This window comes from Mesocricetus auratus, unplaced genomic scaffold (assembly GCF_017639785.1).
Source record: "Mesocricetus auratus isolate SY011 unplaced genomic scaffold, BCM_Maur_2.0 Super-Scaffold_100031, whole genome shotgun sequence".
NCBI classification, from domain to species: domain Eukaryota; kingdom Metazoa; phylum Chordata; class Mammalia; order Rodentia; family Cricetidae; genus Mesocricetus; species Mesocricetus auratus.
In genome coordinates, this window is record NW_024429212.1 from 16,093,232 (window position 1) to 16,114,126 (window position 20,895).

General features: G+C 38.9%; 1 protein-coding gene across 1 annotated transcript in view; it reads right to left on the bottom strand.

Moving 5' to 3' along the window:
* Hfm1 (helicase for meiosis 1) overlaps positions 1-20,895 on the bottom strand; it is an 89,209-nt gene that overhangs the window by 63,508 nt on the left and 4,806 nt on the right. The window contains exons 4-9 of the mRNA XM_021231398.2: positions 20,408-20,714; positions 6,239-6,426; positions 5,932-5,979; positions 1,516-1,586; positions 966-1,098; positions 142-293 (exon numbers count right to left, since the gene is read on the bottom strand). Coding sequence (XP_021087057.1) covers positions 142-293; positions 966-1,098; positions 1,516-1,586; positions 5,932-5,979; positions 6,239-6,426; positions 20,408-20,714 — 899 coding nt within the window. The remainder of the gene's footprint in view (positions 1-141; positions 294-965; positions 1,099-1,515; positions 1,587-5,931; positions 5,980-6,238; positions 6,427-20,407; positions 20,715-20,895) is intronic.

Sequence of the window (20,895 nt, forward strand, 5' to 3'; positions counted from 1 at the left end):
TATCCTGATTATTAGTATTTTTATGGTAATTTGTTTATATTGAAATTGCATGATTATACTTTGTATTTTCTTTTAACAAATTTTCTTAATGGAGATAAACAAGTATCTGTAAGTAAATAATGAAATGTAAATAATACTTACTGGAGTTGTCATAATTATATTGGCATGTTGAATCTCAAACAGGTCATCCATTACTGTATCTCCAGTAAGTTCTTTACAGTTCAAGCCCATTGGTCCAAACTTTTCTTTCCAGTCATCAAACCGCTGACTACAAAGGGCTTTTATTGGTGCCACTGAAATAATATATTTAATTTGAACACCAGTGTAACTTTAGAATTGTTTTCTCAAGCTCTAATTAATAAAGTTAGTATAAAAGCACACTTACTGCTATGTAATATTGATAAAGTAAAAGTTAAAAATATAAACATAGTAAGCTAAAAAGTTACCACCAAGAAGAACTAAAAATTGAAACAGAAGTGATTGCCCAAGGAATCTAAAGTTGGGAAGAGATGGAACAAGTGATTATTGCCTTTTCTTAGGAAGCTTTTGTGATCAGTCATTTCTAAACATAAAATTCAAATCCTCAATTCAAATATTATTTTTATATACAACTCTGGGGAAAGGTGTTTCAAATTTAGTGTAACAGAGGAAACCAATTGTGGCATGTCTTTATTAAAATGTACAGAATGCTAGGATTACAGCAAAGTGGTAGACCTCTTACCTAGTGTGTGCAAGACCCTTTCTGAGCTTACTGTCTGGCAGCAGACTCTGTAGGTGGGCAGAGCTCACAGCAGAGCTCTTGTCAATAGGTTCAGTCACAGCACCACAACTGGATAAACTAAGATTTCTAATGTATGACCTATTGAGCTACCAAGTAATAATCCCCTTGCTCGAAGATGAAATGACTCCATTTCTGCTTCACTCTTTGATTATAATTAGTCAACACTTTTACAATATGTACTTACTGTAAACAATTTTCATGTTGAGCCATGGCAATGGTACTTCCATTAACAATCTAGTTATTGCAAGTTCAAACACTACGGTTTTCCCAGAACCAGTGGGGGCACAAATCACAAAATTCCTATCTGTGTAAAGAAGCTAAGAGATACAAAGTCAAATGATCATTAATAGGTAGAGTTTATATGCATTCTCAATATTCTGGAAAATGTGATTTAAGATTAGGAATATTACTTCACGTATGTTTACCTCTACAATTCCTAACTGTGGTCCTGCTCTAGTCACTTCAACCTCTAAAACAACACATTGTGTCACACCATCCTGTTTTGTCAAAATGAACGCTGGACCTAATAGAAAATCATTCCTTTACCCTTCAGAGAAATTCTTATGAATTTAATAAACATAAGCCAATCCACCAATGTGATTCGCCTGTGCTCTTTAACAAGCCTTCCCTAATCTCCTGAAATGTACCTGTAATTGAATGGTGGTGACATTTCCCTCTCCTCAGAGAGCCACAGTTAGTGAGAAGAGAAAGATAAGTAATTATAAGATACTTACATCATCAAAGGCTTTGGACTGTATATAGTTGAAGTAAGGGAATTCTTTGAATATACTTCTAAATTTTGCTGCTTAGAAGAACATTAAGGAGTTAAATTATTTCAGAATTTAAGAATGTTTACTTTTAATTTTAAAATTCTGTTTTAATGCTATTGACTCTCACCATATCCATCCAATGATAAGGTTTTAACATTTGCTGTGTTAGCATGTTAAGAATTAATGGGAGGGAACTGGAGAAATGACAAGGCAGTTAAGAACACATGCTCTTGCAGAGAACCTGGGTTTGATTACTAGCACCCACATAGCCATAGTTCAGGTTACAGGGGATCTGATGCTTCTCCTGATGTCATCAGGCACCAGGCACATGGCACACATGTGGTACAACACACACACATGCAGGCAAAACACACAGCCAAATATGATTTTTAAATTAAAAATAACAGAAGTTATTGCATTCTGTTTCCACATCGCTTATTCTAAAAATAACTGATAAAATCCCTGTGGGAAAATGGAAGGTTATATAAGGAACAAAACCTGATGGAGATCTGAATATATGCAGACATGCCTATTAGAGCTATTTTAGTCTGCTTTTTCTTACTTGTCTTGACTAAGACACTTAATTTTTATATTGTCTTTAATGTTCAAATTTTCACTTATTAACTGATTTTGACTGAGTTTCATTAATAGTGGTGTTCTGGTCAGTTAATATTGAATGTCTACATTTTTAATATTATTTGTGTTGTTTGATTTAATTATAGTTACCAGCATATTTGCTCAGTAAATGACCTTGAGTTATACTCCCCATGGTAGAAAGTTTAAAACTACTAATAGGATAGTAAATAATTACCCCACTCTCTAAGGTGAGACTCTACTGCCAGGTTCAGTAATGTGTTAATGGCATTCTTCATATTAAGTTGCAATTGGTCAACTACAGTTATTAGCACCATATGCAAGTGCATTACTAGATCTAAGGCACTACAAAAAAGAATGAGTTTCTACAAGCAAGGCCTTTGGGATTTCCTGGGGGCGGGAAGAATGAATGGTTCAGTAGTTAAGAGGCCTTGCTGTTCTTGCAGAGAATCTGAATTCTGTCCTAGCACCAACATCACACAGCTCACAAGCACACACCTGTGGTCCAGTTCCAGGGACCCACTGCCTTCTTTTGGCCTCTAAGGATACCTTCATGCAGGTAGTGCATATATATAGACAATCAGGTACACACACATACACACAGATGGAAATAAATAAAAACTGTAAAATACATATTTGAAAGGACATAGTTGTCTAGATACTCATGGGTTGTTGTAATAATGCTTTCAAAACTTTTAAAACAACTTATATGACTTTTCTGTCTAAATTCCCCCTTTCCCTGCAAGGCCCTTCATCTTATCGCCCAGCTCTGTCCCTCCAATCTCCCACCAGCCTTTATTGCTCTGTTTCAGATCCTCTGTTCTCGTCACCTCATGCTCATCTCCTCTAGTTATAATGGGCTCTACTATCAAAAACACCAGCCACGGTTGCTGCGGTGGTGACGCACACCTTTAATCCCAGCATTTGGAGGCAGAGGCAGGCCAATCTCCGTGAGTTTAAGGCCAGCCTGGTCTACAAGAGTGAGATCCAGGACAGCCTCCAAAGCCACTGAGAAACCCTGTCTCGAAAAACCCAAAGGAAAAAAAAAAGAAAAGGAAAAGAAGAGAAGAGAAAAGCTCGGCAGAGCTGCATGACGCCTTTCCCTGTTCTTTCGTCTCATTGCTTGCTTCTCACCACCCTAAGGTTTGTCCTGTGTCTTTTACTAAATCCTGTATCTTGAGCCTTCGATTCCAGCAATCTCGATTTAGTTCTCTCTTACCCTACCCTGCATTTTCTTTCTCCCTAGTACTCATCGCCTTCTGAAATGTCATATGACTTATTTTTACAGTCACTATTGTTCAGATCTACCTCACCCCCATCTTCCATTGTAACTCAAGGGCAAGGACTCACTATCTCTTTTCTTAATTGGCATATTCCACAATTCAGCACAGTGCCTCACTGACTGTAGGTTTGCACTTATTAAGCCATATGGTTAATTTCTAAATCTTCATTCTTTCAACTTGTCACAATATTGTCATAATTAATACAGACAAGCACACACATGTAAAAATGAAAACTTAAAAAATGTATTTGAAAATGTGTGATAAAATAAAAACAAAATTTAGAGTCCGTCAGCTTTTTAAAGATTCATTTTCCCTCAAGGAATGTTTTTCCCTATAAAATATTTATTTATAACAAGCCTAAGAGTGGCCCATCATGCTGGTTTCTCTCTCATTAGATAGACCTGCATCAATTTATATTCACAAAACTGAATCTCTGTTCAGAGTACAGGCAGACTCTCTCTCCCAATGCACGATAAACCTCTGCCATTAAGTACATCATCTATCATCACTGTGAACACTCAAAATCAAATTTTCCTTTGTTCCATAAACTTGCAGCAGCACTGTTGCAATTATTTGTCATACTGGAGATGTCTGCACAACTGAAGATGGCAGTACTACAGCCAGAGCAATCTGACAAAACTTGTGATGTCCCAAAGACTCAACCTGCAAATACATGTGTCCAAGTGATCTACAAACTCTTCTGTCTTTCACTTTGGACACATGCTTTTAAATAATGAAGTTATCGTGAGCATATGAAACCAGTGCATACAAGTACAGACAGCAGAGCTGGTGCTGCTGACACCCGAGTGTAGACAGCAGAGCTGGTGCTCACTGCATTGTGAGCTTTCTAGTACCAGCATGATTTCTCTGATACTGAGTAGGTCCACAGTCCAATTAGAGAGCTGTTGGTTACCACCAAGGTGTAACCCTTACGGTTATTGTACCATACTGGCTGTTGATGTGGTTCATAGGCGCCATAGCTCATCAGTTGGCTGCTCTCTCTTTTGGAAGCTTGCAGGGTACTTTCTGGTACTATGAAAGCTAGTCCTCAGAGACGGGATGCTTAGGTCTAATTAGACAATAGTTGATTGCCTACTACTAAACTATTTATGTTCCCCTTCCCCTGGTGCAAATACATACGTGTGTCTTAGTTAGGGTTTCTATTGCTGTGAAGAGACAGCATGACCACGGTAACTCTTATAAAGGAAACACATTTAATTGGGGTGGTTTACAGTTCAGAGGTTCAGTCCACTATCATCATGGCGGGATGATTCAGATATAGGGTCTGTGACACGGGGAGTACCTTGAGCATAGGAGACCTCAAAGCCCATCCCCACAATGACACACTTCCTCCAACAAAGCCACACCTTTGGGGGCCATTTTCTTTCAAACTACTACAATGTGGCCCCCCAAAAGGTGACCTTGGGTGCTTTTTCTTAGCTCTCTACCTCTTACATTGAGGCAGGCTTCTGCTAAAAGTAGAGCTTGCTGTCTCGAGCTATTCTATCTAGTCAGCTTGCTCTGGTGATTCTGTCTCCACCTCTCTAGTTCCATGCCAGTCCAGCTTTTGCTGGACTCTCAGACTGGCTCCCTGTTTATGGAACTGTTTAGGAAGGATTAGGCAGTGTGACCTTGTTGGAGATGTGTCACTGCGGGGTGGGCTTTGAGGTTTCAGGCTCTCCCTCTGCCTTCCACTTGCTGATCAAGATGTGAGCTCTCAGACGCCTGCAGCTTGCTGCCACTCTGCCCTGCCATGATGAACTCTCAACCCTCTAAAGGTGTGAGCCACATTAAACGCATTCTTTTATAAATTGCTTTGCCCATGGCATTTTATCACAGCAATAGAAAAATAATAAAGACACTGCTCAATGACTGAAATTCACTTTCTGCTTTTCAGATGTAAAAGGGATATCACCACCAGAATATTCTGAATACACTCAAGTATTCACATTAGAAATGCCCAAGCATACAACTCTGATTATTCATAACCTTCAAATGAGGTTCCTTCTAAAACAGTAAAAATGCCCTCCACGAGTTGGTGGCGCACGCCTTTAATCCCAGAACCTGGGAGGCAGAGACAGACGGGTCTCTATGAGTTCCAGGCCAGCCTGGTCTACAGCGTGAGTTCCAGGACAGCCTCCAAAGCTACAGAGAAAAACCCTGTCTCAACCCCTCCCATTTGAATTAATCCAATACCTATTCTTTTCCACCAAAATAAATTATCTATATTTAAGTAAATATACCAAGTTTGTCTAAGGCTACAAATCTGATTTCTGTGTTTATAATTGTCAGACTGAAAACAATTCTCAAATTGGACCAGACTGCAAGCCACACTTGAAGTAACACTGATAATCATGTAATATCTCTATTAAATGACCCAAAAGATCTCCTTTTCCATCTTTTTCTATGCTAACCAAAATAAACACACAGGAGTGCAGTGAAACAGAACATTTAAAATATATAATTTAATAAATGTGAAGTAGCTATCTAAAATAAAGGATACGGATTTCTGTGACAGCCTTCAAGGAGCCTAAACCATTTGGAGTTATACCTAAAAAAAAGATACTACATATTTATGTGGATATTTTAACCATTTCCATAAAATATCTCCAATAAAATTTGAATAACATTTTGCTGAGAGGAACGTTAAAAATATTGAGATACAGCTACAGAATAATGCAACAATAAAGAAATGCATAAATTGCACATGGAGAGAGAACTCTATTTTTATTCTTCCTTATGCTGAGAAATGCAAATTGGTTTTAATTTTCATAAAAATCCCTGGAATAAGTAACTGAATAAGAAATTACCTTGAATGTCATGAGGCTGAGATGCAACTGAAAAAGATGGTATTTTGAATAAGTTTTCTCCAATTTCAGAAGCAGAAAAGGCATCATTTCCTTTCAATTTATTTGTAGAATATTGAAGTTTCTGCTTACTATTGCCACAGTTCCATGATTTCTCTTTGTTCGTTTTTGTTTGGGCAAGTTTTGCTGAGCTGATATGAGAATCCAAGTTTATATTTCCATTAGCATAATCACATTCATGTATATTGTCACATGTTCTAAATAATCTGAAAAAACACACATTTTAGGCTTCTAACATTTGCTTAAAAGCTAGCACAAAATATCCTTTTAGAAATATATATAACTACAGTTTACCACTGATGTCTGTCTCCTCATTTTCCCAAAGCTCGTCTAAGACTTTAAGGCAGTTTTTCTCCAAGATGACTCCAGTGATCCTTGTCTCCTGGCAGCCACAGGCTTTTTATGTCTACAAACTGAGTCACTCAATCAGAACTGGCCACCATAACTTGTAGAGCACCCTAGTATGTAGTACTTTAAGAGGTGACTTCCAAGACTAAGTCATAAAGATACTCTCCCTTCCACAGGGATTTTGGATAGCTCATATTGTGAAGAATTAGCATACCATGGAAACATTTAAAAACCCTGTACAGGCCCATGTGGAGAAGAACTGAAGACTCCTGTCAACAATCAACAGCAATTTGACAGACAAAATGGGTAGTTGACAAAAATGGACTAAGAATCCTTGGGAAGTGTCAGGTAACCACATACAATGTGGCATTTTGTTTGTGACCCTTTGCAAAACCCAATTATGCTTTTTCATGGGAGACCCCAGAATCAAACTACTAATTAACTGGCTCCTAACCCATGAAAACTAACAAAACTTACTGTTGTCTTACGTCGTTAAGCTTTGGAGTAGACAGCAATAGGTATCTGAGTAAACTGCTGGGGTGAGGGCCCCACTAACTAAATTACAGCGGCAGCAGTGTCTCTCAGCTTCTGCAGTAAGTAGGGTCCTGGCCTTGTGGATGGAAGTAGTCAAAAGGAGCACAGGGGGATCTGAGGGTGGCGTGTGGGATTTAGGGAGAGAACAATAAAGCAGCCAAGTGTGTTGTCTGCACAACTGTGAGGAAGGAATGAGAAGAGGAGGGAGAGGAGGCAACACTGTCTGAGTTTAAAGTCACAATGGAGGGAGGAGCTTTTGGTGTACACTAATTTATGTCCCTCTCTATCAGTGGTTCCCAATCTTCCTAATGCTGTGACCCTTTAACGTAGTTCCTCAGGTTGTGGTGACCCCCAACCACAAAATCATTCCCATTGCCTCTTCATAACTGCAATTTTGCTACTGTTATGCATCATAATGAGAATACCTATATTTTCCGACTGCCTTAGGCTACCCTGTGAAAGGGTCATTTGACCCCTAGAGGGGTCATGAGTCACAGGTTAAGAAACAATGCTCTAAGGGGGCAGTTTTACCTCCAATTTTTATATATTGCCTTCAGTCATATTTCTTTTCATTTTTCAGCCTTAGGGGCTGGTCTTTAGGTTATGAAACAGGATTTTTTTCTTTAACACAGTTGTGTGTGTGTGTGTGTGTGTGTGTGTGTGTGTGTGTGTGTGTGTGTGTGTCCCCTCTGGGAAGATCCCCAGCCCTGCTCAGACATAGAAGGTGCCTGTTACCTACATCTGTAAAGGGTATTACTGATAAACACAACATCATTTATAAAGCATATGATAACTATCAATCATGCCCTTTGTGCCAGAAGATAATGACACATATATCCATCCATATGTATAGTTCCTGGTCAACCAAGTCTATGTTGTATACCCAACTTCTCTTCCCTACAAATGGAAAAGAAGTAAAATATGTATATTTCTTCTTATGTTTTTATTTAAAGAATTTGAGATTTCAAAAACTTCTTATATGTGCAGGTATCTTGCGTGTGTGTGTGTGTGTGTGTGTGTGTGTGTGTGTGTGGTGCCCATGGAGGCCAGAAGAAATCCCTTAAAATTAGAGTTATGGATGGCTGTGAGCTGCCACATCGGTGTTGGGAGTTGAACCTGGGTCATCTGGAAGGGCAGTCAGTGACCTTACCCACTAAGCCATCTCTCTAGCTCTATGTACTAAGTATATTAACAAACCAAACTACCCAAATCTTACTGTGGTAGTTTGAACGAGACACATCTCCATGAGCTCTGGTATTTGAACACTTAGTTCCCAGCTATTTGGGGGAGGTTTAGATGATGCAGCCCTGTTGGAGGATTTCCAGATTTCTCTTTCTGCTTTGTGCTTGCATCTGAAGATGTTACCTCTCAGTTCCCTGTTCCTGACCCCACTCCTGCTGGTTGCTGGACACCTTCCTGCCATGATGCACTCTTATTCTTCTGGAACTAGAGGCCAACACATGCTTTCTTATGTAAGGTGCCTTGGTCATGGTACTTTATTACAGCAACAGAAAAATAGCTAAAAAGAGACACCATCTTTACAGCTATTCTTTGTTATCTAACTGATCAAAATAAATTGTTCATGATAGCCTTAACATGAAATAATCAAGGTTCCTAATACAATATTCACAACTTACAGAAATTAGGATAAGGATTAAGAATGAAATAATATTGCTACCTTATTGTCCAAAGTAAGTTTAGAATAAACTTTGTGAAATTTCATACTCGGCTGCTGACAATTCTATCATTGAAGATAGAAACTCCAAATGCAGACAGGTAATACACAGAATTCATTATAAAATGATCCTGGGAATGGGAACTAACTTATGCCATAGCTAACTGCACACAGTGCACTGTGATCCTGATTAAAATCAGTGAGTGAAACCAGACATATCTGAACCTAAGTACAAAGCTCATCCACTTTCTAACTGTGATTTTAGAGTTATTATGAGTTTTACGTAAGTCTAATAAACTATGAAGGTGTTATGTAGATCCCAGTTGTTAGTATTCAGGCATCTATACTGTCCTGTCTTTGGGGTCCTAACAGGACACATCCTCCGCTGTAGTCACTTAGAGCACCACATGTGCACATTCACTATGTTCCCTTTTAAAAGGGCCCTGCCCACCTCCCATCCTCCTCTCTTTCTCTCCCTCTCTGTCTGTTCCCCCTTTCTTCCTCTCTCTCTCCCTCTCTCCTGCTGCTCCTGTCTCTGGAGGCCAGTTTCCCCAGTCCCTTTTCCCTTTTTACGATCCCTTCCCCTAATTAAACAAAAACCCTCTGCTTGAGCCCAGTCACATGGTGTCTTCCTGTTGCCTGCAGCTTTCCTTAAATTACACCACCAGCCACCAACATTCTATGCAGCTTTCTAGTCCTCTAAAAGCCCCACTGCATGAAGTCCTTATGTCTTCAACTTCACTGATGCTTTATTTTCCCCATCATCTTAAAAAACATGGCTCTGCCCTGAAAAATTCTAAAGAATGAGCGTTGTTGTTTATTCACATTTTCTTAACGCCTGCCCTGATATTTCTTTCCACTTACTGATGCTGACTTTGGCTCGCTTTTCCAATGCCCCTGAGTCCATCCATCACTGTTTACTTGAACTCTGGTTTTCATTTGTTTATATTTGAGATGTGGTCTCACTGTGTAGAACTTACCTTGTAAATCCACTCAGCCTTGAGCATGTGGTGATTCTCTTGGCTCTAAGTGCTGATATAACAGGGTATGTCACCTTGCCACAGTTATCCCTGATTCTGTTTCTTTGTTTTATGTAGGCATCCTAAGCATACACTTCCCGCTTATGGCCACTTTCATGCATTAAGTAGGTTTGGGTGCGTTGTGTTTGCATTTGATTCAGATATGTTGTCCTATCCCCATGAGTTTGTACATGTTCTTTTGCTACTGAATTGCATTCTTATTCTATTGTGATCAGACAGAATACAAGAACTTATTTCAATTTCTATACATTTGTTAAGATGTGCTTTGCGCTCTACTTTAGAAAATGTTACTTTAGAAAATGTTTCGTTGTGCATTCAGCAGTGTTTGATGGGATTTCAGTAGATGTTTGTGATATCTCTAATGCCATTTAATTCATGTTATTTTTAACTGAGTCTCTATTGTTCTATTTTATCAATAAAGACTTGGGAGCAAGAGGCAGAGAAAGCCCAGCCTCTTCCTGTAGTGATATTTGTTTGTGCTCTAACAAATACACCTTCCTGAAAATCAGAGAGCATAGGAGGCAACTAGTTAACCATAGAGACCAGGCAGTGGTGGCGCACACCTTTAATCCCAGCACTTCAGAGGTGGAGACAGGAAGTTATATTGGCTGGGAGAGAGGAATATAAGGCGGGAGGAGACAGGATATCACCCCTTCGGTCTAAGGATTTAGGAGAGGTAAGAAATCTCGCTAGTGGCTAACGCCTTCACTTCTCTGATCTTTCAGCATTTACCCCATAGTGGACTCTGGGTTTTTATTATTAGGACCAATTAGAATTCAAACTACAGCTTCCTCCTCTACCATAGTCCCTAAAGCCTTATGTAGTGGCATCTTGTCTGTGAACTTGTAACAGTGGCCACACCCCTTTGGATATGGCTTCAGGTGCAGAAGGAACTGGAAAGAGGAAAGCGTGAAGGGGTATGGTCTCTTTCTTTCAAGCTCTTGGGTTGTAGATGGGATCGGAAGGGGAGAGAAACACTACGGCGGTTCTTTATTGTGTAAGTTGCTCCCCAATAAAACACCCACTCATCATTCATCTTGGGTCTAGTGAAGTCATTACATACATGCCTTCATCCCTTCAAGCATCTTACATAGTGACAACTAGGTGGCGTGGATTCTTTGGTTTGCTTTAATGGTAAAGTCTCTCTCCTTCCATCATGACAATGTTTCTGGACACAGTAATCTGTATTGGCAGTTAGTGACTTTGAGAGATCTAAATAATTCATTCCATGCCCTCTGGCTTTTCAGTTTCTATTGAGAAGTCTGCTATTATTCTGATAGGTTTATATATGTCTTTGTTTTTATAGTTAGTGTTTTAAATATAAGTCAAAGGGAGTGAAACCATAGCCTCCACATGAAAATACAGTAATAATTAATTAAAAAGAATCTCAGCTCCAATCTTTTTTAGGAAATAGAGAAACGCTGATAATACTGTGTTTATTAAGATAGGAGCACTGGGGTATGATAATAAGTGAGAAGAGCAAGTAGTATTAGGACTATAGATAGAGAAATAGAGGAAGTAAAAGTAAACAGAAACATGTTACAAAAGGAACAAGGATATAGATCTGGCTAATGGTAGACTGGAGATAAAAGGCACAAAGAATTATACGTATTGGGTCTGATCTGAAATCCTCCTTCCCAAGGACTAGCTTTCCTGGTACCAGGAGATGCCATGCAAACCCCCACAGAAGGGAGACAACCAACAGTCCTACCCAGCTATGATACCTATGAACCACAACTATCAACATGGCATGATAACCCTAAGGGTGCAGTAGCAGCCCTCATACTTGTTGGTGGGTCTCACATCTCTAATTGGATGTTAAGACATGTTCAACAGAAGAGAAATCATATGTTAGGGGAAGCCTAACCAACTACCCAGGGATAGTGAAATCATGGATCTTTATGCAGAACCTATAACCACCACTTTCCTAAACCAGCATAATTTCTAACGTTATCAGAAACATTTGTCAGTCCTTACACCCACAGATGATATGTAGTCCTCATATCTCATCAAGAAAGCTCATCTTTGCAACAGTCTGCGACCATTCCAGAAAAGTATAACTAATCAAAATGCAGAGTTGTGGAGCCCAGTTCCAATGGATACATCTACAAAACACTCCCAAACCCAGATCTCAAGGAACACCGTAGAAGAGGAGGAAGAAAGATTGTAAGAACCAGAAACTCAGGAACTTTGTAGTGAGATTATGTTTCCTAGGAATGTCAGAACCTGCAACCCATAAAATCTCACTAATGTAACTGTGAAAATATGAGCTGAATAAGGACAACAACAGACATGCTAAGAGAGTTATGGGAGTGAGGAACTCCAGGAGGCCTCAACTCTATACAAAGAACTACAGGCAACTAAGGAATGCTGAAAATGGGAGAAATAGTTTTCCCTAGGCAAGGACAAACCAATTGGTTATCCAGTACCAAATGGCCAGCCCTACCTGAAAACATAATACAAGTAACATGATCCTACTGAACAGATTGTAGTTATATATTTAGGGAAATACATGTATATATATATTAACATTTAGCAAAAACAGTAACTATGCTTTTGAAAGAGAACAAAGAGTTAAGGGAAGGGTTAAAGGGAGGAAAGGAAGGGGAAAATGATATAATTCATTATAATCTCAAAGGATAAAAGAAATAATTTAAAAAAGAAATACAATCAGAAATATAATCTAAAATAATTATAGCTCTCAGGAGGCTAATGCAGAGAAACTCCCAAAATCAAGAGAGACCAAGAGCAAAGTAGGACAAAATTGGTCTACTAAAGTAAAATTTGTCGGTTTTCAAGTTGTTTTGCTCACGTATGTTAAAAGCAGTAGGAAGCTAACACATGTGAGATCATACAACATACAAGTCTTTGTCCCTGGCTTGTCACATTACTTTTAATCTGTTCATCCACCAATGTATGAAAAGGGTCCTTTTGGAGTACTACAGAGGGAGATCTTAGGTACCTGTAGCACTGACCATGCCTGTTTGGCATGGTCACAGGTACGTAGGTGTGTGTGGAATAAAGAGCGGAGGGGAAAGGGACTCACTCACTTTTTGAGGATCCAGTCGGGTCTTGAAAAGCTGCAGAGACTAAAGTAATGAGCGTTCTTCCTGCCAGCCTGGTCCCAGAGCCTCATCAGTCCCAAATGAACACATAGGATGCTACATTAATTATGAAGCTGTTGGCTGTTTGCTATGGTTTCTTAATGGCTAGCTCTGATTTAATTATTAACTTATAATTACTAGCATATATTTCTATAAGGACTTATCTTTCCAAGGACGCCCTCCCGATGCATCCTGTCCTCCTGGGAGATCATGTGGCAACGACACTACTCTTGACTACATTTCCCAGAATCCTCCTCGACTCCTAGTCCCACCTATCTTGCTTCACTATTGGCCAATAGTACTTTATTCATTAACCAGTAAGAAAGACATATACACAGAAGGATTTCCCCCATCAAACTAACCTGGGTTTTCAGTTTCTCTTGTAAGTAATTTCTCACAATAAATAACCAACAATATCCTTGTCCAGTGTACAGGTATATTTCCTTTTCAGCTGGTGTCAGAAGGCCTCCATCCCCACACCCCAAGTCTGCTTCCTCCCTGTTTCTGAGCAGAGCCACCTCATGTGCTCTGCAGGTACATCTTTCAGATGCAAGGAAGACCTTCCTAAGGTTGTTATGCCCTCTCCTATGGCTTTCCCAGTGTCTATGACTGAAAAACCAGCAACAAGAAAAAAAAAAACAAAACACCCAAATGGCTTCGTTGCATATCACTGGAAGCCAATACAGCTAAAAGATTTAAAAGGCACTAAGGAGACTGTTGTCTCTTATGGTATGCATTCACCGTATGTCAGGGAGTTATTAAATTCATGGGCAAGCACGAATAAGGTGACCCCTAAGGATTGGGGGCATCTAATATCAGCAGTACTTGAAAATCTGTCTCAAATACAATGGAGGGCTTTATGGAGGGAAAAAGCAAAAGCCCTCCAGCTTCAAGGCTTAAAGAAAGGTTATGAAGCTCCCCAAAATAAGATTCTTGGTGAGGGCCTTTATGCTGACCCACAGACTCAGGCTGCATATGATGAACACATCTTGTCTATATGCCATACAGCAGCCTTGAATGCTTTCAATAAGGTTCATAAACCAGGAAACAGAATAGAACCCTATACCAAAGTGGTACAGGGACCAAGAGAACAGTTCACTAGATTCTTACAAAGATTGTCCAGAGCAGTAGAATCCCAGGTTAACTGATTCAGACTCTAGGCGAATACTCATAGAATCTCTAGCACACAATGCAAAAGGGTACTCTGCCCATTAAAGATCAGATCAGCACTATTGGATCAATGAGTTCTGTATACAGCTAACCTTGTGTTTAACAATCACTACACAGCAGCTTGGGTAGGAAACACGATCTCGAAAGGTTTGAAGAGGCAATAAGATGCCAGATGCCTTCACTATGGTGATACCGAAACTTGGGTAGGAGAAGCGGTCTCCAGAAGTTTAAACAGACATCGAAATGCCAGATGTTTTAACTATGGTAGAATAGGACATCTAAGAAGAAGTTGTAGGCAAAGCATTCATAGAAACAATGCTCCTCCTAGGAATGACTGAAGCATCAGCCTTCTAGATTATGTAATAGATGTGGCAAAGGATGACACTGGACCAATGAATGTAGATCGACCAGAGACAAACAAGGAAACCCTTTACAATTGGGAAAATCCTTGGGGAGCCTCTCAAAGGCCCCCATGTCAACAGTGGTCTGGTCATTCCCTGTCACTGTGGAGGACAATCTTTCCCAGAACAATTAGAAGAGTCACTGCCTATTGTAAAGAATAATACCTCTCTGGATGATAGATTAGCTACTGAGGATGAACCAATTGTAACTGGGGGGGAAAAAACGTATATTTTGGCAAACTTCTATATAGAATCAGGGAACTAAATTAAAAGTTAGGATTAATAACAATGAGCTTGTTGAGATTTTTGACACTGGCCCTAATATAACCATCATAACTCAAAAATCTTGGCCAAGATGGCCCCTACAAGAGGTAAACGTTCAATTCTTAGGGATTGGAACCCTATCTCAAGTAAAACAAAGAACAAGATGGTTTAAGTGTATAGGGCCAGAAGGATAAAGAGGAAGACTGGGGCCATATGTTGCAGACAACACAATAAATCTCTGGGATTGTGATCTATTGCAGCAATGGAATATCCAGATTAACATGCTGACAGTATCAGATATGAATCATGAACAAGCTCTCAGTGGTATAAAAATATTGTAAGGCACTACAGAAAACAGATACCAACCATCTAGCCTGTACATAAACAGAATATGAGTGTCAAACCTACAGAGGAACCAAAAGCCCTACCCTGAAAATGGCTAACAGATGAACCTGTCTAGGTGTGGCAATGGCCTTTGGCCTCTGAGAAGCTAGAGACTTTAGAAAAGCTGGTTCAGAAACAGCCAAATGCTGAGCATATCGAAGAATCTACTAGCCCTTGGAATTCTGTATTTGCTATCAAAAAGAAATCTGGCAAATGGAGAATACTTAAAGACCTGAGAGCCATCAATAAAGTAATTCAGCCTATGGACTCTCTACAGCCTGGGATGCCCTTGCCTTCTCTGATACCTAACGGATGGCCTATTATAGTAATTGATCTAAAAGACTGCTTCTTCACTATACCCTTACAAGAAAAAGATAGGGAAAAATTTGCCTTCACAGTACCAACTTATCACAATTCTCAGCCAGTTTAAAGATACTAATGGAAGGTTTGTCACAGGGAATGTTAAATAGTCTCACCCTGTACCAATATTTTGTGCAAAAACCTTTGGAAATAATTCGCAAACAATTTCCACAATCCATAATTTAACATTATCTGGATGATATACTGTTGGCTGGTTCGAAGAAAGGAACATTGGAAAAAATGTTTGAGGCAGTAAAGTAAATTTTAACTTGCAGGGGATTACAGATTGCCCCACAAAAAATATAAAGAAGAGATTCTATCAATTATTTAGGTTATAAAATAGACATACAAAAAATTAGACCACAAAAAGTACAGATCAGGAGAGATCATTAGCAGACTCTTTATGGTCTTCAAAAATTACTAGGAGAGATTTCTCAACTATAATTATTGGAGTTGAAGGGCATGATTTAAAACATCTAAAAATTACCCTAAAGAGGGACAAGAACTTAAATAGTCCACTAATACTATCAGCTGAGGCTGAAAAAGAATTAGAATGGGTAGAAAAGAGAATACTAGAAGTACATGTGGACCATGTGGATCCAAAACTACACTGCATTCTGGTTATTTTACTATCTAGAGAATACCCCTCAGGGTTTTGATACAGAGGGAAGATATCATATTAGAATGGATATTTCTGCCACATAAACAGAATAAAAAACTAAAGACATATATAGAAAAGATCTCTGATATGATTTCTAAAGGTAAATAAAGGCTTCACCAACAAACTGGAAGGGGCTTAGCAGAAAATATAGTACCTTTAAATAATGAGGAAATTTCCTCCTTATGGAAGGATAATGAATATTGACAAAGGGATTGAAGTAACTTTTTGGGAAAGATTAGCAACAATTATTCCATAACTGAGAGAATCAAATTCATAGGGAAAACTATTGGGATCCTTCCACGTGTAGTAAGAAAAACTCCAATCTCTGGAGTCCCTACATTCTATACTGATACAAACAAATCAGGTAAGGCAGGATATAAATCGGGAAATATAGGTAAAATAGTTCAAAGCCCTTATAACCCTGTATAAAAGGCAGAATTGTATGCCATTCTCATGGTACTTATGGATTTTACAGAGCTTCTCAATATGCAGAGAGAGTCATTTTACACATTGAGATAGCTGAATTTATTCCTGATGGTACAGAATTAGCTTCATTGTTTATACAATTACAACAATCAGGAATAGGACTCATCCTACATTAGGCACACATCAGATTTCATACGGGTCTGCCAGGTCCTCTAGCACAAGGCAATGATGAGATTCATCATTTATTAATAGGAAGTGTGCGAGAAGCCTCAGAATTTCATTAAAAAAAACACCATGTAAACAGCAAAGGCTTAAAGAAAGTTTTTTTTTTATCACTTGGCAATAAGCCAAAGAAATAGTAAAAAACAGTCCTACCTGTTCATTCTATAACCAAGTTCCCTTACCAGCAGGCAGTAATCCCAAAGGCAAAAAAAAAAAAAGAAATGAAATTTGGCAAGTGGATATGTTTCATTTCCCAGGATCTGGAAATTTAAAATATGTGCACCATATAATAGACACATTTTCAGGGTTTCAATGGGCACTGCTCTTAGCTCTGAAAAGGCTGATTCTGCTATCACATACCTATTAGAGATAATGAATATTATGGGTATGCCTGAAAATGCTCCAGCATATGTCTCAAGCAAATTGGAACAGTTTCTCAAATATTATAACATGAAGTACATATCTGGTATACCACACAATCCCATAGGACAAGCAGTGGTTGAGAGATCTAACTGCACTTTAAAAGAAATGCTCCGAGGGGAGGGAAAGGTAGAGGGACCTAGGATTGATATGTGGAGCAACCTTGTTTCTAATTTAAATTTAAATTTTAAAAAAATCAAAAAAAGAAAAAAGAAAAAGAAATGTTCCATAAACAGGCAGGGGGAACAAAGAACCCCAAACACAAATTACATAATGCTTTATTAATATTAAACTTTCTTAATGCTAATGAGAAAGGACAGACAGTTGCAGAAACACACTGGACAATAGAAAAAACTTCTGAACTAAATCAGCCGGTGTACTTCAAGGATGTATTGACCTCAGTATGGAAGCCAGGATATGTGTTACGTTGGGGAAGGGGTTTCACCTTTGTTTCCATAGGAGAAGAAAAGCTTTGAACACCATCAAAGTTGATCAAGATTTGGTTTGAACAGAAGAAACCTCAGGATGGGGAAAAATAACAGGTCATCCATCAAGTTATATCCCAGGAATTACATGGAAACCTCACACAGGAAAGGGGAATGTTTTGTTCTTGTTTTAACAGGATGACCCATCTCTAGAAAGCAAAAAGACACTGAACTGTAGATGTCTAAAGAAGAGAGAATAAGCTGGACGTTGGTGGCGCATGCCTTTAATCCCAGCACTTGGGAGGCAGAGGCAGGCGGATCTCTGTGAGTTCGAGACCAGCCTGTTCCAGGACAGCCTCCAAAGTCACAGAGAAACTGTCTCGAAAAACCAAAAAAAAAAAAAAAAAGAAGAAGAAGAGAGAATAGCTATCCAAAAAGAACCATCAAACAAAGGAGAATCGATTTTATGGTAAACTCTAAAACTATTTCTATGCAAAAATCTATTCCTCTTTACTTCCTAATACTCTTTTAGTCCCAATTCACTTAAACCATTGCCGGCTTTGGAGTTGGATCTGGCTCTCCTCCTCTAAATTCAAGCATGTTGTTAAAATAAAATTCAGAGTTTCTGTACTATATCAAGAAGTCAGCTGATGTAAGACAGAAGAAAACAAAATCTCGGGACTGTCATTTGTCTATCCTCAGCTCTTTCTCTGAAAGTCTAATTTCCCTCACACTTACCATCTTCCTTACTGTTGCCTTTCCCAGTATGCATACCTATAAAAGTTGAAATTTCCTTTTTGACATTAAAGTTTAAGAAATCCACAGAAAACACAGGATTTCCTAACAGCAATCTTCAAACTCTCCGGAAAGAAAATGGGGCCCCACTTGATCCAACCTTATGTTTTTGAAGTGTCAATTACCACCCTAAAACCAATTTGGGATTACATCACTCCAGACAACTCCAGACTAGCTAGCCGATATGATGCACCTTCTTATTACACTCTGGCCAGAACCTCAGATAAGAACTTTAATCAAGCATCTCCCGCCAAACAGAGACTGATACAATATTGTAGCTAGTCCACGTGAGACTTTCACTACTCAAAAATTTTCTTCCTACAGGATCCCATGAGATTATCATCATCCCATTTCATCAGGAAGTAATTCTAGGAATACTACGCCCCCTTTCCCTACTGTTGACACAAAAGGATAATATACATATGTTTAGGGTTAGTTTTCAATTGTTTAGAGTTGGGATTGGTAGAAGGTGTTCAGACTTGGACATCTCTTTCAGATAAATTTAGGGTTTAGATGGGATAGATAGGTTAGGATGGTACATAGGCAGATTATCATATCTTCTTGTCATTTACCTCAGTGATTATTTAGCTGTAGACAACTTACACTGTTATAAATTCCTGTATGATGTAACTTATGTATAATTTGTTTATCGCAATTCATCATACTGGGTAAAGTCTTCTTTCTACTTATGATGTTTGGTGCATAAATATCCTTATCATTTTCTGCTGGGCATTGGTGGTACACGCCTTTAATCCCAGCACTCGGGAGGCAGAGGCAGGCGGATCTCTATGAGTTCAAGACCAGCCTGGTCTTTGGACAGCCTCCAAAACAACACAGAGATACCCTGTCTTGAAAAACCAAAAAAAAAAAAATCCTTATCATTTTCTATGTATATATGTTTTTACATGTTTAAGACGTTTTGTGTATTGACACTTCTTAGTCTTGTTTCATGACTAAATCTTTTCTTTAGACTAGAAGGGGAAATGTTGGGAGAGATCTTAGGTTCCTGTAGCACTGACCATGCCAGGTATGTAGGTGTGTGTGGAATAAAGAGCTGAGAAGAAGGGGACTCCCTCTCTTTTCAGGGTTCTGATCGGAAAGGCTACAGAGACTAACCCGGGTTTTCAGCTTCTCTTGTATGTAATTTCTCACAATACATGACCAACAGCATCCTTATCCAGTGTACAGTTATGTTTCCTTTTCAGAGTATAGCCAGAAATATATCATTTAGAGCCAAGCATGGCAGCACATGTCCTTAATGCCAGCACTCAGGGGTGAGGACTTTAATGCCAGTACTCAGGGGTGAAGACAGTATTTCAGTAATTTTGAGCTCAGCCGTGTCTACATAGTGAGCTCCATTTCACCCAGCACTACATGAGATCCCATCTCAAAATAAAACAACCAGCGTGTGTATGTGTGTGTGTGTGTGTGTGTGTGTGTGTGTGTGTGTGTGTGTTAGGTTAACTATAGGCATGTTTTGCATTGTTTTAAAGTGAACTAATATATTTTAGCTTCCAGTTTTAACTTTCAGAATGGCTAAGTATTAACAGACATAATGTAACCAAACAAAAGCTGAATTTTCTCAGTAAAGTTTAAATATTAAAGGGTACCATAAGAAAAGCTTGAAACCTTTCTCTATTCATATGTTGTTAAAATAATTGCCACGGTACAACACATTCAGTGAGTTAGTTTTAGTCACCGTTCACGCCTCCACAGTCAATCTTAAGCCCCTGAAAGGCAAGAACTTAGAACTCCGATGAGTGGAATTGCAGGCCTGATAACATTTAGCACATAAACTATTTGTTGCTCCTGTTTTTCTCACTCAACTATTAAATTTACTTCTTTTCACATTTGCTCACAGTATTATTTAACCAATTAGTTACCTTTCTTTGAACGCTTGTGTACCCTCCCCTCTGTCTCCTGTAGGGTTAGGAAATCTTGAATCACCAGGAACACTCTTTGCAGGTAGATTCTCTGTGCCCATGTGATCTTTATGTTTCTGGGAAGAGCCATACACCAGCTTGCTGGCAACACGGGATGAGTCATTGTTACTTGATCCTCCTAAATTTAGGTAATCCTGTTTATTCTCATTACGGAGAAAATGGAATTTTTGTGTTGGTGAAATACAATTTTTGTCTTCATTAATGATCTCCAAATCTGATGTTAACATTTTTGGCATCTTCCCTTGGCCTACAAAAAATATACATATATACTATTAATTATTATATTACATGTTCTTTGTGAAAAGAAATTTTCTAAATAGTGACAGAAAATTTTGTTTAAATGTTTCTAAAGGGGGGCAGTGACATGATTTAGTGGGTAAAAATATCTGCTGTCAAGCCCGAAAATCTGAGTTCTGTCCCTAGGACCC